This window comes from Rhinatrema bivittatum, chromosome 9 (genome assembly GCF_901001135.1).
Source record: "Rhinatrema bivittatum chromosome 9, aRhiBiv1.1, whole genome shotgun sequence".
NCBI lineage: Eukaryota > Metazoa > Chordata > Amphibia > Gymnophiona > Rhinatrematidae > Rhinatrema > Rhinatrema bivittatum.
Window position 1 is genome coordinate 169,313,122 of NC_042623.1, and position 27,025 is coordinate 169,340,146.

Below are 27,025 nucleotides of genomic sequence, written 5' to 3' on the forward strand. Positions count from 1 at the left end.
ACCACTGCTCTAAGCATGCATCAGCTCTTCTAGTATGTGGCTTTAGGAGTATCTGGCTCCCCTGTAGAGCAATCTGGATGCTTCAGGAAGGGTACTACCAGCTATTTGTCTGGGATTCCTCCTGCCACGGCTTGGGCAGTCCCTCGGTGCATGAGTACCATGGAATTACATCAGTTTCACAGTTAGTGAATTCTCTAAGATTTGAGCAGAATTGTCTAATGCGGGACTGAATAAATTGCATCAGGTTAGTCATCTATTGATGTGCTGGCAGTCTGGGATTCCTTTGAATGTATTGAACTAGCTCATGTCTGGAACCTGAATTCTCTTTGTTTAAATGTGCCAGGAAATAAACAAGACTGTTAGACTGAAACTGAGTGAATCCCATAGTTTATTTGGTGTTGCATGAGGGCACAGAGGATGGAGGGACTGGATAAAGAGTGTACACCCAAAGCCTACCCCCGCCCCCCCCAGCCCAGTGAAATGCTGCTGAACTGGAAGGACAATGAAGTGGCAGGTTATTTTTGTATGGGGGAAGCTTGTATGAGAGGATTTAGAGTGTGTGATTATGAGTCGGAGGTGAAAGTAAGAGAGTGACAGTGAGTGAGAGAACCTGACAGAAAGACTGGCAACAGCAAATATAACGTTATGGAGCCAGGCCTGAAGCCCCAATGTAGCTGGAATTTGCTGTAATTGCCTGGCCCAGACATGGAAGTACTGGACGGAGGAATTTGAGCTTTATCTGGATCATGTCTTTGGAAATGAAAACTACCATACTACCTCTTCAGATAAAAGGAGAAAAATATGAAGATCATTGGGTCTGGACACAGGGATCAAGCTGGAACATTGTTCAAAACCTTGGAGAAAGCAAGTTTGCTTACCTGTAAACAGGGTTCTTTGTAGACAAGAGGACGAATTAGCTATTAAAGTGGGTGACATCATTCGATGAGGCTGATATGGCCCCAGCTAGCAAAGCACATTACCAAATGTGTGTGGGAGTTCCTACACACTGTCTCATGAATCCTTCTGTCTCTTCTAGAGCTTAAACTTTAGTGAAGTAGTCAACACTCCAGGAAGGTGGTTGAGTATTAAGAATGGCTAATTCATCCTGTCTATGGAAAACCCTGGTTACAAGTAAGCAAACCTGTTTTCTCCTTTTATAAACAGGCATGAACTAGCCATAATGCATGTGGAGTCCCATGTTAAGAGTCGCACTGTGGAAGCACTCGCTTAAGACAACCCGGTACCACCAGGTGAAAAGTGAATTACTCCGTGAACAGGCTGCACAGTACTGCTAGTCCAAAATTACTGTCTTTTTGAAATATGCTGTCCAAACAGTAGTACGACATGAAGGTATGGATAGATGACCAAGCAGCAGCTTTGCAAATGTCTTATATAGAGTTAGGCTGTAAAGTGGGCTATTGAAGTTGCTATGATACTAACTTGATAAGCCTTAAAGTCTAATTTGTGACTCAGCTATTGCAAAGTAAGCACTAATTTGTGCAACAGCACTAATTTGTGCTATTGCATCGTGTTATACAGACCGCTGGCCAATCGGACAGAATTTACTTGGCAACTGTCCTTCCCAATCTACTGGGATAAAAGGACATGAACAACTGAGAAGCTTGACGCGAGAAGAAATCCTCTTTAGATAGTATGCCACGGCTTTCTTATGATTCAAAGAGTGAAGAGCCCATTCTTCTGTGTGCGCCTGAGGTCTTGGAAAGAATATAAGAAATACAATAGTTTGATTAATAGGGGTGTGCATCGATAAAACTTTGGGTTCGTTTTGTTTCATTCCACCACCCCCTTCTTGTTTTGTTAGGTTTTCTTTTGGTTTTTTAAATTTTCATTTAATGCGCATTATTTGAGTTGAAATAGTGTGCACTAAATGAAAAATGTAAAAAAAAAAAATTTGTGACTTGTGTGTCAGGTTAGAAAAGATATACAATGAATGTCATTAAAAACAAAAGCGCATACCTATCGATTAATAAACAACGCAGTCACAATTTCTGGAAGAAACTTGGGGTGTCAGTCTGCAGAACCAGCCTATTGTGAAAAATATTTAATGAAGGCACTAGTAACTTGTGAAACAAGCACTATATGGAGACAAGTGTTAAGAGAGGTTGAGGAAAAAAAAAAAAAAAGGGTGTTGAATGTTTTAGTATTATATATTTTTTGTTTAGGCCTTTTATAAAAATATTGTAACAAATTGAATAGTTTTAGGATGTGTTTTTATTCTATCTGTATTGATTTTTTATTTCATTTTATATTGTAAAACTTTGTAAACCGGTATAGAAATTTTTAATAAATAAATAAAAAAGTAAAAGTTGCAAATATGGAGAATATGAAACCAGGATTTATAATTCACTTACACTTGTGCTAAAGGGATGGCCACAAGAAAGAACACTTTCCAGAAGAGAAACTTTAAATCCACTAATTAGAGAGGTTTGAAAGAGGGTTTCACAAGTTGAGCTAAGAATATATTAAGGTCCCAAGACACTGAACGTTTACTACCTGGAGGTTTGGAATGTCATGACCCTTTCATGAACTGGAAACTAAAGAAAGGAGGGAGACTGGAACTCCTTCCATCTCCTGGTCATACAAACACCGTGATGAGGCTAAGATGAACCTTGACGAAACAGGAGCTATAGCCTGATGTTGAGAAGAATAGATACTGAAGCAAATTCCTCAGGCCACAGGAGAAAGGATCTACATGGTTGGACCCACACCAAGCTTAAAACCTCATCCACCTGAAACTGAATGACCTCCTTGGTTGAACTTGAAACAGCTTTGCTATAATGGGACAATTTCCTCCATCCTGGACAGGAGAGGTTCTAATCTACCTCTTTAGTCCTCAGGGCTTAAAGAGGCAAAACAATTATTTACTGATTCTAATAGCTGGGTTCCCTCTGGCTAGGGAACCCTCTGAGCTGAAACTGAAGGAGCAACATCCTCTTCAGAAACAAAAAAGGATTGGTTCGTTCTCACTCAGGTTGTCAGCAAAGCAGTAGCAAATTCTGTTGCCACTATCGCTCTAACTGCAGCAATGACTCTCACTGGATCTGAGGCACTCCACACCATTTGCATTGACAAATCCTGCAACCATCACTCTGCACCATGGATGGTGCCATAGATCCTTCCATGTGAAAACATCCTCCACCGGATTTACTGCACTGAATTGCTCTGCTCCAATATCATTTATGTCCTGCTATCTACCGCAAAGTGTGTTGATTTTGCTTTGGAATGTGAGCTTTATGCTTAAGACACGGATGAGTGTAAAACAGATGGCTCAATGCAATGGGGATCTTCTGCGCCATGAACGTAGACAACACCTGCCCCAATGATGCTACGTCTTGCCTCAGCATCTAGGAGGGGCTCACTCTGGTGAAGCCCCTTAAAAGTGGCAGGATCCTCTCTTTAGTTCCAAGGGGAACAGCCCCAAAGTGGGTCCATTGAGCTGCTTACGTGCTTTTCCTGGCAGCTCTACCAGTGCCACTGGCTTCTATGCTATGCTCAACCTCAAGAGATCCAACACCAAGGAGGGAACAGGGGGCCTTCCCAAGCATGTAGGATCGAGAGGGGAAGCTTCCCACCTTGACATCTTGCACTAGGAGCTTGATATTTCACTTTTTCAAGATCAACTCCATTGTCTGGCCTCATGCGGAGGCTTGGGGCTCTTACCCACTAGTGTCTTCCTTAGGGCCTCCATCTTCCAGGAGACACATGACCACAACTATAGCAATTGGAGGAATCATGGTCAAGCCCAAGCAACAACAGATGAAATGTGTATCCATGATGGACACAGATTCAAGTCTTGAAACCACCTGCAGGCTTCTTGGTCTTGGACTTCTCAGTTTACATAATTCAGTTGTGGATTTTATTTATTATAACTTAAAAATTTTGTTTGAGGGGCTGCTGAGGCAGCAGCAAATAAAAGAGTAACAAAGAAGTAAAAGGCGGCAAAAGGTCAAAAGAAATAAAAATGAGAGTTTGGGACATGTCTGTTAATTTTAAACTAGTTTACCCTGTTTCCAAGTTCCGTAACCTTGTTCCATGTACCGCCTCTAGGCGAAATTTACGTTCTGTTTCAATGTAAACCGATGTGATCTGTATTTCATACAGGAACACCGGTATATAAAAATCTAAAAATAAATAAATAAATAAATGTCTGTGCAGTAGTTTGGATGAAGACAAACTAAGAGGTTCACAATGCAGCCCACATGGGAACTTTCATGTATGATCAGTAAAACCTTTAATGAGCTTTAAGAACTGAATCCATGTTGGCACCACTGGATGTCGTCATCTATGTGTAACAGCTAATTCATGCCTATCAATGGAGAATTACTGCACAAACCCAAACAGAATGAGAAAGTAGAATATTGGTTCTTCATAAGACAATAGGATTCTGAAGAGGGCCAGGATTGTATGTATTAGCTACAAACTGTAATTAAGGGGAGATCACAGACTTCCTTATCAGAGAGAGAGCTGTTTGTGGGACAAAAGATCAGCATTTGATGTGGGAAACTGATCTAACATTGCATCGTTGCCTGGAAATTGGTCATGCAGCAGAACTTTCTAAGGAGAAAGTTAAAATTTTAGCAGGCTCTGCAGAAGTACAGGTATGTGCTATCTGGGGCAAACCAGGACCTAGGCATCCAGTTCAGAGGGAGGAGCCCTGTGAAATGCTGCCTCTATTGTGGGAAGCAGCATGAAAAAAAGAAGAAAAAATGTTGAACATACAGACACAGGAGTACAAGAAATGTGGTTAATTAAATCACTTTCTAAGCCAAGGCAAGACATATGAGGAAACAAAATAAAGCAGTGAAAATGGTTCAAGGAAGACAGCAGCAATTCTGAAAATGAGGACGTATTAAGTGTCACTCTGTGTGCACCTATTCAGGAGGTCCACATCATTGAGGGTACAAAGAAGAATACCCCATACCCATTGTACTCTATGCTACTATGCTTTTGAACAAACAACCAATCTGGTTTTAACTGAGCTGTGGTACCACTTGCCATCTGCTACCACTGTGATTGGTGAATGTAATGCAATGGGCTTGGCAGATATTGAACCTCGTAGCCAGATGCTTATTATATATATATATATATATATATATATATATAGGAAAGTACTATGAAACATGTAGGAATATGCAAAATCGAGATTCATAACCCAAACAAGCTCTATCATTTAGATTTTGTAATTGTGGAGGTAAAAAGCCCGTAAACCACTCCTAGGAAGTAGAGGAATGGGGCCAATGCAACCAATTGCTGTGCAATATTAAAATGTGTATGAGGAGAGCAGAGCCATCTGAACAATTGAGAAGGCACTGCAAGAATTTGGGAATGTCTTTCAGGGAGGCGGATGCATATCATGGAAATTAAAACTTGAAGTAGATCCCATGGTGGAACCCATGCAGAGCCCTAAAAGGAGAGCACCTTTAGCTCTGGCAGGGTCACTGAAAGAGAAGCTGAGTATCCTACAAACCAGTAGCCTATTTGTCCCAGAAGATGTCAGCACAAAATAGAGTAGCAGCCTCATTACTGTATAAAAACCTTCAGGCATGCTACGTATATTTATTGATCCAAGCCTTCTGAAGAAAGCATTAAAATATAGACATTACCCACCAGTAAATATTGATGATGTGCTCTGTGACCTATTCTGGGTCAGGGTAATTTTAGTGTTTGATATCAAGAATGGTTTCTGGCACAAAGCTGAAGGAAGAGTTGAGTTATTTGACCATTTTTCTACTCTTGACTGCTTTAGTTGGCTGCACTTGTCTCTGGCATCAGCTCAGCACGTGGCCTGAGATCAAGCATGAGTTACTAGCAGAAGCCATTCCTTATTTCTCCATGAGGGAGGAAACTTAAAATCTCTTCAAAGGTAAGAGAGCAATAATCCCAAAAGTCACTGCACTCAGATGCATGAGCATGTCACTGCACTCAGATACATGAGCATGTCCTCGGTGGAAAACTGTGTGTCTACTTCATGAAACCCAATTTTAAAGCTGGTATTGTTCAGCGAATGTCCACTGATGAATCTCATTACCAGCAGTGAGAATATTCACATGCATCTGGACTCAGAAGATGTCATCAGCATCCCACCAATCCTGTATCTATAGATGATAGTGACATCCAGCTCATCACTGGATCCTCCTAAAAAAAAAAAAAAAGGTAATATATGCACTAGTTATGTATCAAATAGATTTTTGTAATGTGCTATACTTGAGATTAGCAGGCAAAGCAAGCAGAAAATTGCAGCTAATTCAGAACACTGCAGCGCATTTGATCACATACCGTTGACAACGGGAATCAATTGGATTGGCTACCTGTTGCCCAGCAATGAATATTTAAAAGCTTGATTCTGGCATTTCAGACACTGATTGGCCCTTGTCCTGCTTATCTAAAACATTATAATAGTGGTCTACTAGTAGCCGAAATTTGAGAAGCATTACAAACCCATGCTCCAGCTTCCATCAGCAAAGGTTTTTAGACCTGTGTATTCAAAATAGTTTTCTCTGCAGCCATTCCTAAATTATGGCATGAACTGCCAACTGCCTTGAGGGAAGAAAGAAACTTGTTGAAATTCCGTAAGGGACTGAAAACTTGGCTAATGTCCCAAAGGTGAGAATTTTACTTACAGCAGATTCTCTCTTGATTAGAGCATAAAATAACATGTAGCATATTAGAATGGTATTAGTTTATATGTGCTGTTTGTTTTAAAGAAATTGGTTAATTTTAACTTATTTTATGTTATGAATTATACATTCGAGTGATTTCTAATTTGTAAAACGATTCATAGATGTTAATACATAAATAATTAAACAATGCCGGAGGGCCATAGCCAGAAGTCAGCAAGCACAGAGGAACACCTGATAGCAATGGTCTTTGACCTCACACCCCCCCCCCCCCCAATAAGGTCATTGGAACAGGGGTGGGGGTGTGTGAAAAACTGACTTGTGACGCCGGAGGAGAGTTCTTAGCAGTTACCCAAAAACTCTCCAGGAACAATGAGCCTTCCTCCAGCTACTGGCTTCTTTCGAAGAATGCAAGCTGTTTCCTTGATTTTCCCGCCCCTGCCGCTGACCTGGCTGACAGCAATGGTCTTTGGCCACGCCCTCCGATGTCATTGGAATGGGGGGAGTGAAGAATTGACGTGTGACACCAGAAGACAGCTCTTAGTAGTTACCCACAACACTCTCCCTGGCACGAGCCTTCCTCCAGCTACCAGCTTCTTTGGGAGAATGCAACTGGTTCCCTTGATTTTCACACCCCTGCTGCCAAACCGGCTGACAGCAAGTCTTTGGCCACACCCCCTGATGTTGTCATTGGAACAGTGGGGGACTGAAGAACAGACGGTGCGACGCCGGAGGCCCTGTGTGCCAGTGGTGCATGCGTTCTGTCGCGCGCACGAAGGAGCACAACAAAGGAGCTTTGTTCACTCCTTCGTGTGCGCTAAGTGCCGCAGATGCCAGTAATACATTTCCCAGTTCTCTTCACCAATTTCGGCAATTACTAGGCAGGGAAGATGTGGTGTCTTATCTTTCCCTAAACCTTTTTCTAATTCCAATTCCAAGCCATGTGAAGCTGTCTGAGCCATGATCTCCATTATGTCCATCAATATACAGGCAATGAAAAGAAAACTCCAATTAATTTATTTATGATTTAATTCTTGAAAACCAACCTGACTTCTTTGATTATTTGAATCTTGGCTTTTGGATTCTGATGTTCTAATTCTGAAACAAATCTGTCCTGCTGGCTACTCCTATGTTTCTCAACCACAAAACAAAACAAAAAAAAAAAAAAAAAAAGACGATGTGGAGGCGGCCTACTCATCTTCCACAAAGATTGTTGCAAGCTTAAGACTGAGAATCTTAATGGAGATTCTCATTTTGAAAAGCTTGCAGTATCCACAAACTGTTCCTCCATCTGTTTGGTTTATTGTCCTCCTAAGCTTCTACAGGCTAGCCTCTCTCATTTTTTTGAAAAATTACTGTTATCTAAATTTAACTTAAATAACATGATTCTTTTGGGTGGCTTCAATTTACATGTTGATTCCACTCCACCATCTACACAATGTTCTCTTTTCCTCAAAATTCTTTTATCTTTAGGTTGGCATCAATTAATCCATACTGCTACCCACAAACTTGGCCACACTCTGGATCTAGATTTTGTTAACGAGTCCCTCTTAGATGCTAGTCCCAAATCCTTGTCTACTAGAGAGAGGTCCCTTGGTCTGATCATTCTCTAATAAATTTTCAAATCAAAGTTTATTCTTCTTCTCCAGTCTCTAATAACCTACAGACCACATCATTTCATTGTGGTCACATTGATAGAGAGCTATTTACATCTCACATTTCTCTTCTTTTATCCAAAATTAATATTCCTAACATCTCAACCACTGTTTCTAATTGGAACTCCAGTTTAAACTCTGTACTGGACACACTAGTTTTTCTTAAACCCTTAGCAAACCCTGATCACAACCGTGGCTGACACCGGCCCTCAAATCCATCAGACAATCTTTAAGAAAATGTGAACGCAAATAGCGTAAACTTCACACCTCAGAGTTAGCATCTTCTTTCAGAGTTTTGTTAGCTGCTTATCAATCACAAATTGACAAAGCTAAAAAAAGATTATTACTCTAAACAAATACGCAAGATTAGCTACAATCCAAAACCTATTTTCTCATTAACCAAAAAGTTGACAAATCTTTCCACTATAAACTCCTCTGCTGCTGATTTACTCTCTGCGGACTTATTTCTCATTCATTTTAACTTAAAAATTGAAAAACGATGCCTTAGTTTCTCTAACATTCCTGTCTGGTACATTAAACCCATCTCCAATGTTATTCAACTATGGGATTCCTTTACTTATGTTTCCAATAGTGAAATTAAGCAGATAACTGCCAATTTGAATGATGTCATTTGTCCAACTAGTAATTATTCTATTGCCCTCTACAAAAGTCACAAGAGATTTGTTATCCCTTACCATTACAATCATTATTAACTTATCTCTGGAAGAAGGTCTGGTTCCAGATTGCCTAAAAAGAGCCACAGTCCATCCCCTATTTAAAAAAAACCCAAAACATCCCACAACCACAGACTCATTTCTTCACTGCCATTTCTAGCCAAAGTTCTGAAAATGCTGTATTGACTGGCCATTTAGTAAAACAGGAGTTATTAGATCCTCACCAGTTTGGTTTTAGGCATGCTTTGAATACTGAACCTTCACTATTATCTCTTACTGACTCATTGAGGCAAGGAACTGACAAAGGCCATTCATTTTTACTTGTTTCTCTAGATATTTTTGCTGTGTTAGACACTGTCAATCATAACATCCTCATCTATTGTTTTCAAGAATTAGGCATTGCTGGAAATGTCCTTAAATGGTTCTCTTCCTTTCTCCAAAATCGTTCATAGTTAAAACTAAAAAATTAGACCTCTTCCCTCTCCAGTATTAAAACAGGTGTACCTCAGGGTTCTTCTCTTTGTTCAGTTTTGTTTAACATTTATCTTTCTCCGATCAGTAAAATCCTTGCAAATTTAAGTGATTGTTACAAAGTTTGTGCTGATATTCAGTTTGTTCTTCGTCTACGTTCTACCTGGCAGAACCCGCTTGAACACTTAAACATCTGTTTCTCCTCCATTAAAACATGGCTGCAGTACAATAAACTATTCTTAAACATGACTAAAACAGAATTTCTCTCTATACACAGTCCTTATTCCATTTTTCCCAACCACATCCATTTAAGAGAACTTATCCTTTTCAATTCAGGATTGTATAAGAAGCTTAGGAGTTAGGTTAGACAGCACTTTAACCTTTCAATTCCATATCAAAATGGTTAACCAAACAAGGTTTTTTTTTTTTCAAATTACAGGTCCTCTCGGGACTCAAGAAATTGCTCCATATCTCAGATTTCTGTGCCATTGTGCAGGCATCCATCTTCCCATACATCCATTACTATAATAGTCTGCTCCTCAGCCTTCCGTTTTCCCACACTACATCCTTTACAAAGGTTACTGAATTCAGCTGCCTGTTTGATCGCAGGTGCCAAACATTTATGAACATATCACCCCAATCCTGATCAATCTACTTGGCTGACTATTAATAAATGCATCAAATACAAAACAGGCATGATAAGTTGTTAATAAGTTTAAAAAGTTATGTCCTTGGCTCAATGCTCTCCTAAAAATGTATCAACCTTCCAGACTCCTGCGTTCCTCCCAAAAAGGTTATTTAGATTTTCCTTCATTAAGTACAGCACATCTTCATATGACTCGAGAATGTGCTTTTTCAATTGCAGCCCCAGCTCTTTGGAACTCTCTCTCACTTTTGTTATACTTGTGTGAATGTCTAAAGAGGTTTATTTATTTAAGGTTTTTTTTTACCGACATTCATCAAGAGATATCATACCGGTTTACATATAACATGGGTAATATGGAAAAGAATAATAGTTACATATAACAGGGCTGCGAGGAACTGGAAGTAAAATGCGAGATAGAGGAGGAAAGGCAGGAGAGCTGGAGAACCAAGGCTGGTAAATGGAGTAGTTACTAGTGGACTTTAATAACAGTATAACGATAGTGATAACAGAACTTTGTACGTCCAGGCTAGCGTATTAAACTTTAGTACGTCCAGGCTAGCGTATTAAACTTAATATGTCTAGGGTAGCGAGTTAACCTTAGTTATAAAGCATCACAGAACTTGCAGTTTCAAATAAAAGAGCATCAGAAGGGACTTAATGAGGATGAGGGTTATTGGTAAGCTTGCTTGAATAGCCAAGTTTTAAGTTTGTTTTTTTTAAATTTCTGTGTGCACTGAGGTCAGGGGGCAAGACATTCCAAGCATAAGGGCCAACTATGGATAAGGCACGATCTTTAGTGGAGATAAGGTGTATGTGTTTGGGGGTGGGTGTGTGGAGGGTACCTTTGTATGCAGATTTGGTTGGTCTAATGGAAGCGTGGTAATGTATGAAGTCTTTCATCCAGTGCATGTTCTGATTGTGGAGGGTTTTGTGTATCAAAGTAAGGATTTTGTTAAGTTATTCGATGGTGGATGGGGAGCCAGTGCAGATCTTTGAGAATAGGGGTGATATGGTCAAATTTGCAGGACTTGGTGAGTATCCTGGCAGCGTCATTTTGAAGCAGTTGAAGGGGTTTAATTGTGGCTTTAGGTAGATCAAAGAGAAGGGAATTACAGTAGTCATTTTGGATAGAATGGTGGCTTGAATAACTGTACGGAAGTCATTGAGGTGCAGTAAGGGTCTGGGTTTTTTTAGGGTGTTGAGTTTAAAGTAGCAGCTTTTCATGGTTAAGCCAATGAATTTTTGAAGGTTGAGGTGATTATCTATTATGATTCCTAGGTCTCGTGCATGTAATGAGAGGGATAGGTTTTGGGGGTAGGAGTTGGCAGGGAGATGCAGTGGTGAGATAATGAGTAATTCAGTTTTGGAGGAATTAAGGGCTAGGTTGAGGGAGGTGAGAAGTTTATTTATAGAAGAACATGCATTTTCCCATCTTTCGAGGGTGGAGATGAGAGAGTCTGTGATAGGGATGAGAACTTGCACGTCGTCCGCATATATGAAATGGATGAGTTTGAGGTCAGAGAGGAGGTGGCATAAGGGGAGAAGGTATATATTGAAGAGGGTGGAGGACAGTGAAAATCCTTGGGGGACTCCTCTGTGGAGGAGTATTGGTTTGGATTCATGGTTATCAATTTTGACTTTGTAGAGTCTATTGGTGAGGTATGATTTGAACCATAGTAAAGGGGTGCCAGAGATACTATTTCACTGAGACGTTTTAGAAGAATGTTGTGATTAACTGTGTCATACGTTGCGGATATGTCAAGAAAGGCAAAGAGGTAGGAGTGACCTTTTTCAAAACCTCTTAGAATGGTGTCAGAGAGAGTAGGAGAGTTTCAGTATTGTAGAGTTTTTGGAAACCGAATTGAGAGTGGGAGAGGATGTTATGTTTTTCAAGATGGTCAGAGAGTTTATTGTTGACAATTTTTTCAAGTACTTTAGAGAGGAAGGGAAGGTTGGAGATGGGTCGGAAGTTGGTGGGGTCGTTGGGATCAAGACTGGGTTTCTTAACTAGGGGCTTTATGGTGGCTTGCTTGAGGAGATCAGGGATAGTTCCAGAAGAAAGAGAAGCGTTCATGATGTTGGCAATGGGTTTTGCTATAGTGCTGGGAATGGATAGTAGGGTTTTGGTGGGTAGACTGTCAGAGGGGTGACGGGCTGGTTCAGAATGCTGCTAAAAATCTTTTTATCCGAGTCAGCCAACATGTAATTGCATAACTACTTCCAGTCTTTTCCAATTCTAGAATCCTCCTATACCTAGAAAAGTCCCACATCCAAATTTCATTTTATTTTAAGTTTCGTTTCTATGCTTTAATTCTGTCTTACTTGTTTGATGTATCATTTTAACTATGTATGTAATACTGTATATCGCTTAGGCCTTTTTGTGTTCAGCGATTAACAAACAAATTAAATAAACAAACAAACAAACAAACAGGCTCTGTACTATAAACAGGTCTGCTAAAGACCTACCCAATCTTGAAACAGGAGAATGGGTATAAGATACAGCTTCAAAGTATCAGAATAAAGAGTGGAGGAAGGCTGCAGTTTGATGCCAGGTTGACACTAGATTATTTGCGGGTCAGGTCTTGCATAGGAATTACAGACATCTGCAGCTCATAAGAACATAAGAAATTGCCATGCTGGGTCAGACCAAGGGTCCATCAAGCCCAGCATCCTGTTTCCAACAGAGGCCAAAACTAGGCCACAAGAACCTGGCAATTACCCAAACACTAAGAAGATCCCATGCTACTGATGCAATTAATAGCAGTTATTCCCTAAGTAAAATTGATTAATAGCCATTTATTTATTTATTTCACATTTTTCTATACCGAGCTTCATGGTTGAATACCATATCAGATCGGTTTACATCGAACGGGGGATAGAGAAACTTATAACAAAAAACGGAACAGTAAATTATAATCAGAAAGAGAGCAAAAAAAAATCCATTAATGGACTTCTCCTCCAAGAACTTATCCAAACCTTTTTTGAACCCAGCTACACTAACTGCACTAACCACATCCTCTGGCAACAAATTCCAGAGCTTTATTGTGCGTGGAGTGAAAAAGAATTTTCTCCGATTAGTCTTAAATGTGCTACTTGCTAACTTCATGGAATGCCCCCTAGTCCTTCTATTATTCGAAAGTGAAAATAACAGAGTCACATCTACTCGTTCAAGACCTCTCATGATCTTAAAGACCTCTATCATATCCCCCCTCAGCCATCTCTTCTCCAAGCTGAACAGCCCTAACCTCTTCAGCCTTTCCTCAAAGGGAAGCTGTTCCATCCCCTTTATCATTTTGGTTGCCCTTCTCTGTACCTTCTCCATCACAACCATATCTTTGAGATGTCCCGAAGACTTGCGCACCGGCAGTCGCGCACAACTTACTTCAGCTCGGGAGCTGAAGTAAGTTGCAAAAGAAAAAAAACAAAAAAAAAAGTATGATTTAGGGGGTGGGGAGGAGAGGGGAAGAGGGAGGGAATTTAGGTAGGGGGGTGGGGTAGGGAAGTTCCCTCCCAGTCCGCTCCTTAGCTGCAGGTTGCCTAAGGGCTAAGTGTTACAAGCAAGAAGAAACCGTGAATCCTTAAAAGCTCCCTAAACCAAAGCAGGTCAGTCTCTATCCTGATCACCTCAGGCAACTCATTTCAAAGTACAGGTGAGGCCAAACAGAACATCCTATTTCTTAACTTAGAAAGTTTAATCACTTTAAATGACGGTACCTTAAGGATGGTTTGAGAGGTAGATCATAAAGACCATGCAGAGTGGTATCTGTGAACAGAAGAGATGAAGTAGGAGGGCAAGATCATGAAGGGCTTTGAAAACCTGGCACAACACCTTAAACCTCACACGGAAAGCAATGGATGGCCAGTGTAGGTTAGCGAGGACTGGTGACACAGTCACGCAATAAGGCCCCAGCCACCAGACAGGCTGCAGCGTTTTGAATTCATTGCAATAATTTAGGTGAAGATGCAAGTAACCCTAGATACAAAGAATTACAGTAGTCTGATGAAAGGACAAGGGCTTGAGTCATGGTATGAAAACCAGAGGGACAGAGATACAGCTTCACAGAGCATAGCATGTGCAATTTGAAATAAGACAATTGAACTATGGAACTGATGTGTAGACTCAATGAAAGAGAGGAATCCACTGACTCCCAAAGTTCCAAGCTTTGTTAGAAATGGGAATAGACTGTCCTTCAAACAAACATGTGGGTAAATCCATCATCTGGTCCAAGTCATAAGCACAATCTCTGTTTTTCCGACACTTAGATCCAACTTATTGATTGAGAGCCAACTTTTTACTTTGGATAAGCAAAGGGCCCGACTGTTGAAAGCACTAGCTAGTGAAGTATTATCGCTATTAAAACCGTATGCTGTCTGCATACATTTTCATTGAGGTGATTTGTCCACGTGGAGGTTGAAATCTCCCATTATTATAGCAGGGGAGTCTATGTTTATGTGCTTGGCTATGAGCTCGATTAACGGGGACGTGTCTGATTCTAGGCTTCCTGGTGGGGCATATGTAAGGCAAATTTGAAGGTATTTAGACTTGAAAATCGCTACTTCCATTTTCAATGGAGCATCAAGGTTTCTTAGGATAGAACAAAGTGGAGACAAATAAATACTGAATAAAGTGGCAGACAACGAGAAGCCTTGTGGGAACCCCTAAAGAAAGAGAATGAGAGTTTGAGAATGCTTTACACACAAGGATCGAATAGTCAGAAATGATTAAAAAAAAACAAAACACCCCCCCAAAAAAAAACAACCCCAAACCATGAGAGAACAGTAGCAGAGATAGCCAGTACTTCTAAACATCTTGAAAGTATAGCATGATCTAGAGTGTCAAATGCGGAGGGGATATCTAGAAAGATTGCCAAGAATCTGGTGCCTGAGTCAAACCCTCTATGAATTATTTCAAAAGGAGACAAGAAACGTTTCAGCATTATGGACAGATATGAAACCAAATTGGCCCTCATCCAAGATATTGTTCTCATTAATGTATTAATTTAATGAGCATTCATTAAAATGCTCATTAAATTAATACATTAATGAGAACCCAGCATTCATCCTGACAACTCCAGCACGCTTCCCAGACAGTATCCATCATGCACACCTTCGCTATCCCAATCATTTACAACCAACGGAGAAACTTCGTAAAACACCACGCCACACCCAACCTCTTTCAAAAGAGATATATTCCAATCATGACTTCACCCCTGAACCAACTTCTGGGCCTCACACTATTCTCCCTAACCTTGCTCAATGCACAATCACTCTCGAAAAAAACTCACCTCCTACATGACTATCTAATAGAAACAAAACCGGACTGCTGCGCAATTACAGAATCTTGGCTGAAACCTGAAGACATTGCTCTAATCAACCAACTCCCCACACACTACTACGACATATTCTCTATCCCCAGACCTAAAAAAAGAGGCGGCAGTCTACTACTAGCCGCAAAAAAAGAACTAGGTCTATCTCTACAGATTACAAACACATCAACCTCCCTCGAAGTAGCGATTTTCAAGTCTAAATACCTTCAAATTTGCCTTACATATGCCCCACCAGGAAGCCTAGAATCAGACACGTTCCCGTTAATCGAACTCATAGCCAAGCACATAAACATAGACTCCCCTGCTATAATAATGGGAGATTTCAATCTCCACGTGGACAAATCAGCTCAATCCTCTAGTTGTGAAACATTTCTCACCACACTTAAGTATATGGGCTTCAATCAAATCATTAAGGGTCCAAAACATAAAGCAGAACACACCCTGGATTTAATCTTCATAAACGAAAGCCTTAACCCCGCCTCATCTACGACATGCTCCCCAGTCCCATGGTCAGACCACAGGTTGATCTCTATAACACTGAAGAACATCCAACCCACCCCCCAACGATACAAAAAACCACGGTCCAATTTAGGAAAATATGCAACCCTGACACTATCAGCCCACACCTCTCCACAGCATTAAACAAACTTGATCTCTCAGATGCCGATTCATCCACATCCTCATGGATCAAAATAACGAAGAATATTGCAGACCTTACCTGCCCTCTAATTACAAAAGATACTCTTTCAAAATCGAACAGGAAACCCTGGTACACACCACAACTTAAAACCCTCAAACAAGAGCTTAGAAATAAGGAACTATTATGGCGAAAAAATCCATCCCCATCGAACCAGGAAGCATACAAATCTCTCATGCACCGCACCCGGATATCCATCATACAAACAAAGAAAGACTTTTACTCACAGAAAATCCACCACTTCATTTTCGATCCAAAAGCCTTATTCTCTCTCGTCTCTCACCAAATCTCCCCCCCCTACCATCCCAGACGACCAAGCCGCCAGCAAAGCCTCAGAGCTAGCAACATACTTCAAGAAAAAAATCACCGATCTGATCACACCTTTAAATGCCAATAAAGGTCCTCCTCCGCTTTACTCTGCACATACTCAACAGAACACAAATCTGGAAAACTTCGAAGCAATCCTAAAGAAGCTCAAACCTGCTTCACACCCCATGGATGCGATCCCCTCCAACCTACTCATCGCCATCCCTAAAACCGTCGCCAAACCAATCGCAGACATCATCAACTACTCACTAATACAAGGCTCAGTTCCGGATCCCCTGAAACTCGCAATTCTTAAACCACTTCTGAAAAAACCTAACTTGTCTCCAGAAAACCCTGCCAACTACAGACCTATTGCAAAACTCCCCTTCATCTCCAAAATCCTAGAAAAAATAGTAAACAAGCAACTGTCTGAGTACTTAGACGAAAACAAAATCTTAGCACCCTCGCAATTCGGCTTCCGCAAAGCCCGAAACACCGAAACTCTATTAATCTCTTTATCAGATACCATATACATGAATCTCGATAAAAAACAATCCTGCCTACTCATACTCCTCGATCTAACAGCCGCCTTCGACACGGTGAAACACTCAATACTCCTGGAACGGCTAGCCGACATCGGCATCAAAGGCACCGCTCTTAACTGGTTCAAGTCTTTTCTACAAAACAGATTTTACAAGGTCAGAGTCAACAACAATGAATCACACCCAGTCTGCTCTTCTCTGGGAGTCCCTCAAGGCTCCTCATTATCCCCGACTCTCTTCAACATCTATCTTTTACCACTCTGCCAGCTCCTCTCCAATCTAAAATTAAATCATTACATTTACGCAGATGATGTGCAAATTTTCATCCCGGTTACAGAATCTCTACAAAAAACTCTAGAATTCTGGAACAACTGCCTTCTATCCATCAACAACCTGCTCTCAAGCCTCAACTTAATCCTAAATTCCAATAAAACGGAAATACTCCTCATCTCACAAGACGATAACTATGCAATGCCAAACCTGAACCCTTCCAGTCAACCATCCTTCTCCTCTCAAGTGAGAAACCTCGGAGTCATCATGGACAATCAATTAAACCTAAAGAAATTTATCAATAACACTGCTAAGGAAGGCTTTTTTAAATTACAAGTACTAAAACTACTCAGACCACTCCTCCATTTCCAAGACTACCGATCAGTACTCCAAGCAATCATTTTCTCAAAAATTGATTACTACAATTCTCTTTTACTCGGCCTCCCAGCTAACACCATTAAACCCCTACAAATGCTGCAAAACGCCTCAGCCAGGATTCTGACTAAGACCAACAAAAGAGTTCATATTACCCCTACCTTGAGGAACCTGCATTGGCTCCCAATCAAGTTCAGAATCTTATACAAAGCACTAACGATCATACACAAAACCATCCACAAGCTCATTCCACTGGAACTCAACATTCCTTTCCGACCACATTTACCCTCCAGACCGATGAGAGTAGCATATAGAGACACTCTCCTTGCCCCACATATCAAAACCTCTCTAAGTAAACGAGCTATGTCTACAGCAGGTCCTACACAATGGAACTCTCTGCCTCCAGAACTCTGGTCGGAACAATGCCCGATCACTTTTAAAAAGAGACTAAAGACATGGCTATTCGAACAAGCGTTTCATTTATACCAATGACGTACCTCCTTCACCTACTAGCCAGCAGGTTAAATATCAGACTATCGAATCAGGCTATCCATATAGTTTAGCATCCGAACTTTGCAGCCGATCATTCCAAGCTTACTCAGCGTACCTGGACCTTACATTAACTCCAGTATGTACCTAGATCTTCAGCTAGAAAAACAGTCTTATTCTTTGTTTAATATAACTTTTTAGTTATCCCCCTTTTATTTGATCCAAGTTCTAAGCCCTGTTCAATGTAATTGCATTCTTATATGCTTGTTACCATTACAATGTAAACCGAGATGATATGTAATTTTTTACATGAATCCCGGTATATAAAAATGTTAAATAAATTTAAACTGGTCAAGGACAACTTTCCCTATGGATCTTTGCTAACAGCAGAAAGGTGGAAATTGGACAATAACTTATTTATTTATAGCTTTTATATACAGACATTAGTGTGCAACATCATACCAGTTTACATTAGAACTGACAGATGGAAAATACAAAAAACAGGAGCAGGGAAGGGGATAAAAAGGCAGCAAGATTTAAAGCCAGGCGGAGTAGAAAATATAACACAACTAACAAGTTAAAGTGCTGGAATATAGGGAGAAACTTAGTACCAAGTTATATAAAATATAATAAACCAACTTATATACAACAAGCCGTTAAGCCCGTTAAAACGGGCTACATCCCTCTGTCTCTCATCTCCCCCTCATTCTCTCTCCCCTCACTCTTCACCACCCCCTACCTCCCTCCCTCACACTCACCCACTCCTCCCCACCCTCCCTCTCCTCTCACTCAGTCCCTCCCCCCTCTCACTCACACTCAGTCCCAATCACTCTGTCCCACTCCCTCCCTCCTCTCCCTCAGTCCCACTCCCTCCGTCCCACTCACTCCCTCCCCCCCTCACTCAGTCCCACTCACTCAGTCCCTCCCCCTCAGTCCCTCCCCCTCACTCAATCCCTCCCTCCCTCTCACTCAGTCCCTCCCTCCCTCCTGGCCGCTGCCCGCTACCGCCACCTGCTACCGCCCACCACCACCCGCTACCGCCGCCGCCACCGCCGCCCGCTACCGCTGCCGCCCTCCACCGCTGCCCGCTACCGCTGCCGCCCACCACTGCCGCCTGCTGCCGCTGCTACCACCGCCATGTGGTTTTTTTTTTGACGCTGCCTAAGACCGACGTGCTCGCCCGCACATGCGCAGTAGAGCTGCTCTCTACTGCCCATTTGCGGCACGGTCAAGCGTCGTTTATCTAGTTAGATATAATATGCAAATTTGAAAGTAGAGGTTCATATCAGAATCATAAGCAGGGGTAGAAAAGGGTTGCCTGGGAGAGAGGAGGGCAGGGTCTAATCCGGGTAGGCCTGTCTAAAAAGTCATGTCTTTAGTTTCTTCTTAAATTTGGAGGTGCAGGGTTCAAGTCGCAGTGATGTGGGGAGCGAGTTCCAGTGCTTGGGACCAGCAATGGAAATAGCACGATCTCTTGTGGTAGAGAGATGACCCTTTTTGAGAGAGAGTACCTGGAAGGTACCTTTATTGATAGCCCTCGTGGGGCGATTGGAATGTGATGGAAGGGTTCATCGAGCCATTGGCATTATGGCAGGGTATGGATTTATGGATGATAGATAAAGGTTTTATAGAGAATCCATGAAGGGATGGGGAGCCAGTGGAAGTCTTTGAGTATAGGGGTGATATGGGAGGATTTCCGTGTATTTATGATGACTCTACTGCATTCTGAAACATTTGTAGGGGTTTTATGGTGGAGTAGGGGAGCCCAAGTAGGAGGGAGTTACAATAATCTAGCTTGGAGGAAAGGGTGGCCTGAATGACAGTACGGAAGTCATGTTGGTGGAGCAGAGGTTTGAGTTTTTTTTAGGACATTGAGTTTAAAGAATCCCTCTTTAAGAATAGAGTTAATATATTTCTTTAGGTTAAGCTGCTGGTCCAGGAGGACTCAGAGGTCTCTTACACATAGCTGAGAGGATATAGCACTAAAAGCTTGGTCATTGGAAATGGAGGGTTTGAGGGTATGGTGTTGGGATATGAGGAGCAGTTCTGTTTTAGTTGTGTTTAAGGCAAGGTGAAGCTTTGTAAGTAAGTTATTTATGGAAGCAAGGCATTTGTCCCAGTTTTTCAGCGCATTAGATAGAGAGCTGTGGATGGGAATGACGATTTGGACATCATCAGCATAGAGATAGAACTTAAGGCCGAGGTCCGTTAGTAGCTGACAGAGGGGAGTGAGATATATGTTGAATAAGGTGGAGGAGAGAGAGAGGAACCTTGTGGGACACCTTGGGACAGGGAGTAGAATGTGGATTCTGCATTCCCAATTTTGACTGCAAACTTTCTATTGGATAAGTATGATTTGAACCACAAGAGAGCTAAACCTGAGATGCCTATTTCAGTCAGACGGGTGAGAAGGTGGTTATGGTTGATTGTGTCAAAGGCAGCGGAGATATCGAGTAGTGCCTGAAGGTAACAGTTACCCTGATCCATGCCTCTAATAAAGGTGATCAGTGAGAGTGAGTAGGAGCGTTTCTGTATTGAGGTGCTTACGAAAACCAAACTGTGTCGGATGCAGGATCTTATTGTTTTCAAGATAATCTGCGAGTTGGGAGTTGACTATCCTTTCCATAATTTGATAGTTTTGTTGGATTCAAGGTTGCATTTTTCAAAATAGGTCAAGCCAAAACTGCTTTTAAAGTGAGGGGCACATGTCCCTTGCTTTAAAGAGGCATTAACAAGGCCAGCTGAAAAAAAGGCACTCACCTCACAATGCAGAAGATTAATCAATACAGTAGAATGTGTTGAAGATACAAAAAGCATCCTTCATCTTATCTAAGATGGAACTTACTTACATAGATGACATGGGGGTGAGGTTCTCCCAGTCTCTCCCCACCAGTTGCTCTCTCTCTCTTTACCAGTCTATCTCCCTCCACCAGTCCATGCCCTTTTTTTTTTTTTTCTATTTCTGCCATTTTGTCTATCTACCAGTTTCTTTCTACCAGCCTCTCTCTCCCTCCACCAGTCCATACTCGCCAGTCTCTCACTGTCCCTTCACAATTCCCTTTCTTTCCAGCCTGTCTCTCCCTCTCTCCACTACAGGGGCCTCACCCAGATCAGTAGCCAATGGTGGCAAGGCAGTAGCCATTGCATTAACTAATCATGCAGTTTAACTAAGAAAAAAAGGAAGCTCATAAGACTCATATGTGCTAATAAATTAAGAATTCTAAAAAGCTCCTGTAGTTTGGAAGCCGCTGTAGTAATATGGGTTGAATACCATTTGTGCTTGGCCTGGTTGATCACTTCCTGTAATCAGCTAAATTATCACAATAAACCAAAAGTGAAATATAAGATTTTTTTTTTCTACCTCCAACTGCATTTGGCTTTCCTAAGTTCTCTTTTTTTGGTTCTTAAGGGGTCTCTGTCCATACACTTAGAACAAATAGATTTAATAGGAACATGGGCATCTAAGGGACTATGAAGAGAAGACTGCCAAATATTCACCATACATTAGTATTGGTATGCCTATTACTAAAAAAACGATGCATTTGGGACAATACTACTGAAATTGGAATACAAGTGCTGGGAAGTTTCTTTGTTCATTGTATTGAAAATGTCTAATAAAAAAAGATTAAAACCAAATTTGTGTGTCTTATTTAACCACTGAAGAATGGTAGGATTGTGTTCCTCTACAAGGATCTGGTTATTCTGGAGGTACTTGCAAGATGCACATGATAGATATCCAAGGACTTTGTAGTACATGGCATACCCCTAGGCAGAGTCCCTAAGAGGCACTTTGGATCCACCCAGCAATAGGTAATTCAAGAGGTAACGTGAGGAGACATCTTTTTTCAAGAATTTCAGAGGAAGGACAAAGGCCATAGAGCAATGCTCCCTCTAATTTTTGAAAGGCATAAGTATGCAAAAATTTTCTTCTGTGCCACCTTTTAAGCAAATTGTGCAGTACAAGACATAATAATGCAAATGTTGGGATTTTTTGTACACACTGAGGTAGATATTCAAAACATAGCTGGCTATCTAAGTTAGCCCGATAGACGTATCCAGCTAACTTTGGGCCGATGCAAAAATGTTACGCTGAAAGCAGGTGCGGAGTGTTCAGCGCCCGCTTTCCTAACACGCTCCCAGGTACCTCTCCTGGGGGCGCGATGCGATATTTAAATTAGGACTCGCGCTGTCGAGGAGGCACTAGGTGCAATTGCGTGCTCCTAGTGCCTCCTTGAAAGCGGGTGCCTGAGAGAGGTCTGCTGTTGGCAGTTGTCCGCCAGTTAAGAAAACGGATGCTGAATTTATCAGCGTCCATTTTCCTAACCAGCGCACATGCATTTGAAATGACAGGCACCAGGAAGTGTAAAAAACAAAATTTTTAAATACCTGTCGGAGGGCCGCGTGTTAAATCTAGGCCGCGGGCGGGTGGGCGCCTGTTCCAGGCGGCGGCGACGGGGGGCGGGTGGACGCGTGTTAAATCTAGGCCGGGTCGCACAGACGCGCATTCATCCGCCTGGATGAATGAATGAATGCGCGCCTGTGCGACCCCTGCGATTCGGCGCTCAAGGCGTGACGTCACGGCATGTGACTGCCTTGAGCGCCGAATCACAGGGGTCGCACAGGCGCGCATTCATTCACTGCCGGTGGGGGCTCCTCCGCCTGGATGAATGCGCGTCTGTGCGACCCGGCCTAGATTTAACGCGCGTCCACCCGCCGCCTGGACCCACGCGGCCCTCCGACAGGTATTTAAAAATTTTTATTTTTTTTTCTGACAGGTTTTATGTGTCCCACAGCATTACATTTTCTCGATCATCTCTGTATGGCTTTTTTTTAATTGTGTTTTATTGTTTTTGAGTATCTTAAGCGGTGTCGATGGATTTGTTACTAGACTCACAGTCCTAACACCTACTAGGGGGAGGCGGTAAACTAACACGTTAAGGCCGCAGCAAAACAGCGGGTTACTAAGGAGATAATCTGAGCGTGCGTTACGGTATCGGAGGGGAATAGCTAATTCCTTCATTATACAGCATTATACAGCTAATTCGTTCATTTACATGCCGCGTGCGGAAAGGGTTATGCGTCTGTTTTAAGAAGCGCTAAGGACGCGTGAAACTGGAGACTGTATCGCTGGATCGCCTTTGGGTGCTGAGTCCATGCCGGTGCCATTAGATGATGTCTCCCTCTCGTAATGACTAATTCATCGCTGCCTGTCAATGAAGAAAGGTTATTTACCTTTTCAAATAGAACTAAGACTAGGGGACACTAAGAAAATAACAGGTTGCAGATTTAAAACAGATGAGAAAAAGTTATTTCAATCAAGACATATTCAAGCTGTGGAATTCATTGCTGGAGGACGTGATCACGACAAGTAGCATTGCTAGGTTTAAAAGGGGTTTGAACAAGTTCCTGGAGGAATAGTCCATAACCACTGCCAGCAAGACAGACTTGGGAAAGCCAGTGTTTATTCTCTGTGATCTGATGGGTACCTGTGACCTGAACTGGCCACTGTCAAATGACGGGACGCCAGGCTTGATGGACCTTTGATCTCATTCAGCATGGCATATTTTATGATCTTAAAAAGAAGGCAATTTTCAAACCGTCCACAGAAGTGCACGTTTGCAGATACTTTTATCTATGGACTTTGTTTTTTTTTCTTTTGAAAATTGGTGCAAACAAAAAAAAAACACAAACAAAAAAACCCCAACTTTCCCTTTTGAAAATTACCCAAGAAAGATTACCCACATAACTGTGCACCTACTTTTAGTGAAGCTATTTTGTTGGGGGGGGGGGGGGGGGTGTAAAGTCACATACATGCTTTAGAAAATTCAAATGAAACTCCACCACAAAGGTGATATTGGAGAAATTACTTACCTAATAATTTTGTTTTCCTTAGTGTAGACAGATGGACTCAGGACCAATGGGTATAGTGTACTCCTGATAGCAGTTGGAGACGGATCAGATTTCAATCTGATGTCAGCCCTAGTACATATACCCCTGTAGGAAGTGCAGCTCTTCAATATTCTCCTCGAAAAGCAAATGTGGATATATGTATGACTGAATAATTTGAATAACTTGGATAACTTGATTAATTTGAACTGGTTGAGTTGGTTATAGCTGGAGACCGCCAGTATCCTCAACCGAGAAACATCGACACCTGGTAGGATGGGTATCCTAGTTGGAGGAAAGCATGGCTTACCCATGAATCACTCGCTCTCGGGGATGTCATTCGAGCATTCCATGAACAGCAGCAGCCGTGGGTGGGATGCCGAGTCCATCTGTCTACACTAAGGAAAACGAAATTATTAGGTAAGTAATTTCTCCATTTCCTAGCATGTAGCAGATGGACTCAGGACCAATGGGATGTATAAAAGCTACTCCCGAACCGGGTGGGAGGCTGCCCTTGGCCCACTTAGTACTGCCCTTGCAAATGCTGTGTCCTCTCGAGCCTGAACATCCAGGCGGTAAAACCTGGAGAAGGTGTGGATGGAGGACCATGTCACTGCCCAACAGATCTCGGTGGGTGACAGAATCTTGGTTTCTGCCCAGGACACTGCCTGGGCTCTAGTGGAATGGGCCTTGACTTGTAAAGACGGTGGCTTGCCTGCTTCTACGTAGGCTGCCTTGATGACTTTTTTGATCCAGCGGGCTATGGTTGCTCGCGAGGCCGCTTCCCCTTGCTTCTTCCCGCTGTGAAGGACGAATAGATGGTCCATCTTTCGTATGGATTCCGACCTTTCCATGTATCGGATTAGGAGTCTGCTGACGGTGAGGTAGTGTAGACTGCGAGACTCTTCCGAATTCTTATGCTCATCTGGCAATGGTAGCAAGATGGTTTGTTTGAGATGGAAGTGAGAAACCACTTTGGGGAGGAAGGACGGGACCATGCGTAACTGCATGGTTCCCAGGGTGAGTCTCAGGAATGGCTCCCGGCAGGACAGTGCTTGTAGCTCGGAGATACGTCGGACCGAACAGACTGCCACCAGGAAGGCTGTCTTCAATGTTAATAGTTGGAGAGACAGGTCGCGAAGAGGTCTGAAGGAGGCTCCTGATAAGAAATCTAGGACCAGGTTGAAGTTCCAAAGAGGCACCGGCCACTTTAGGAGTGGTCGGATTTGCTTGACTCCTTTCAGAAAGCAGGAGACATCCGAGTGAGAGGCTAGGCTGCTGCTCTCGCTCTTGGTTCCGTAGCATGACAATGCAGCCACCTGTACCTTGATGGAGTTGAGAGACAATCCCTTCTGTAGTCTGTTCTGCAGGAATTCCAAAATCACAGGAATTTTGACTGAGCGTGGAACGATGTCGCAATCCTCACACCAGGCTTTGAATACTCTCCAAATCCTTATGATTGTTAGAGATGTGGAGAACTTGCGTGCTCGGAGCAGGGTGTCAATTATTGCCCCCGAGTATCCGCTCTTCCTCAGGCGAGTCCTTTCAATGGCCAGGCCGTAAGAGAGAATCGAGCTGGATCCTCGTGGAGGATCGGTCCTTGTTGGAGCAGGTCTCTGAGTGGAGGTAGCGGGAGAGGGCTCCCTGTCAGCAGCCTTCGCATGTCTGCGTACCATGGTCTTCTTGGCCAGTCTGGGGCCACTAGGAGTGGCCCCAGACTGGCCAAGAAGACCATGTGGTGTTCTAACTTGTGGATGACTGCGCCCAATAGGGACCACGGTGGGAAGGCGTATAACAGTCTCCTGTGGCCAGGGCTGTACCAGGGCATCGATTCCCTGGGACTGAGGTTCCCGCCTGCGGCTGAAGAAGCTGGGCACTTGGGCGTTGGACCTGTTTGCCAGGAGGTCATTGGTTGGTGTTCCCCAATGGTACTATCAATTGGAATGCTGTGATCGACAGCCTCCATTCTCCTGGGTCTAGACTTTCTCTGCTGAGGTAATCCGCACAGACGTTGTCTTTCCCCGTGATGTGGATGCCGAGATCTCTTGAAGGTTCGCTTCCGCCCATGACATTAGGGGGGTCTATTTTCAGAGACACCTGTTGGCTTCTGGTTCCTCCCTGATAGTTGATGTAGGCCACTGTTGTGGGATTGTCAGACATGACTGACTGATTTGTCTTGGAGTCTGTGACCAAACTGTAGGCAAGCCAGTCTGATTGCCCGGGCTTCTAGGCGATTGATGTTCCATCCAGACTCTTCTTTGTTCCATTGCCCCTGGGCGGTTAGCTCCTGGCAGTATGCTCCCCATCCTCGTAGGCTGGCATCCATGGTGAGCAGGATCCAGGTTGGTGAGGATAGTCTCACTCCCTGGCTCAGATGGCCTTCTTGTAGCCACATCGTAGTTGGATCCGAACTTCGTCCGGGAGCTGAAGACGGACGGTATAGTTCTGGGACAGCGGATTCCATTGTGATAGTAGTGAGCACTGTAGGGGTCTCATGTGAGCTCTTGCCCATGGCACTACTTCCAGTGTGGATGCCATGAGGCAGAGGACTTGGAGATAGTCCCATGCCGTGGGGCAAAGCTCGCTCAACAGGGTTCACAACTGGGTCATCAGTTTTGAGCTCCTTGTCAGTGACAGGATGACCTTGTCTTGTTTGGTGTCGAACCGGACTCCCAAGTATTCTAGAGATTGGGAGGGCTGCAGACAGCTCTTGTTTGTGTTGACCACCCACCCGAGGCTCTCCAGTAGAGTTTTGACTCTGTTGGTCACCTGGTGGCTTTCCTCTGGGGATTTTGGCCTGATCAGCCAATCGTCTAGATAAGGGTGTACGAGGATTCCTTCCTTCCTCAGTGTTGCTGCCACTACCACCATGATCTTAGTGAATGTCCAGGGTGCTGTAGCTAACCCGAATGGTAGTGCCCGGAACTGGTAGTGACGGTCCAGGATCGTGAAGCATAGAAAACGCTGATGCTCTTGATTGATCAGAATGTGTAGGTAGGCTTCCGACAGGTCCAGGAATGTAAGGAACTCTCCCGGTTGTATTGCCCTT

General features: G+C 42.8%; 1 protein-coding gene across 7 annotated transcripts in view; it reads right to left on the reverse strand.

The window, feature by feature from the left end:
• Positions 1-27,025, reverse strand: part of THAP4 (THAP domain containing 4) — a 150,394-nt gene that overhangs the window by 79,934 nt on the left and 43,435 nt on the right. The window contains exon 1 of one of the 7 annotated variants that reach the window (XM_029616345.1): positions 5,629-5,888. The exons of 5 other annotated variants lie outside the window; for them this stretch is intronic. Coding sequence is in view for 1 of the 2 variants with exons in the window: in XM_029616341.1 (XP_029472201.1) it covers positions 6,065-6,156 (92 nt within the window). In the remaining variant the exon portion in view is untranslated. Of the gene's footprint in view, positions 1-5,628; positions 6,157-27,025 lie in introns of those variants that run through there. One more of the 7 variants, XM_029616341.1, reaches the window with a different exon arrangement.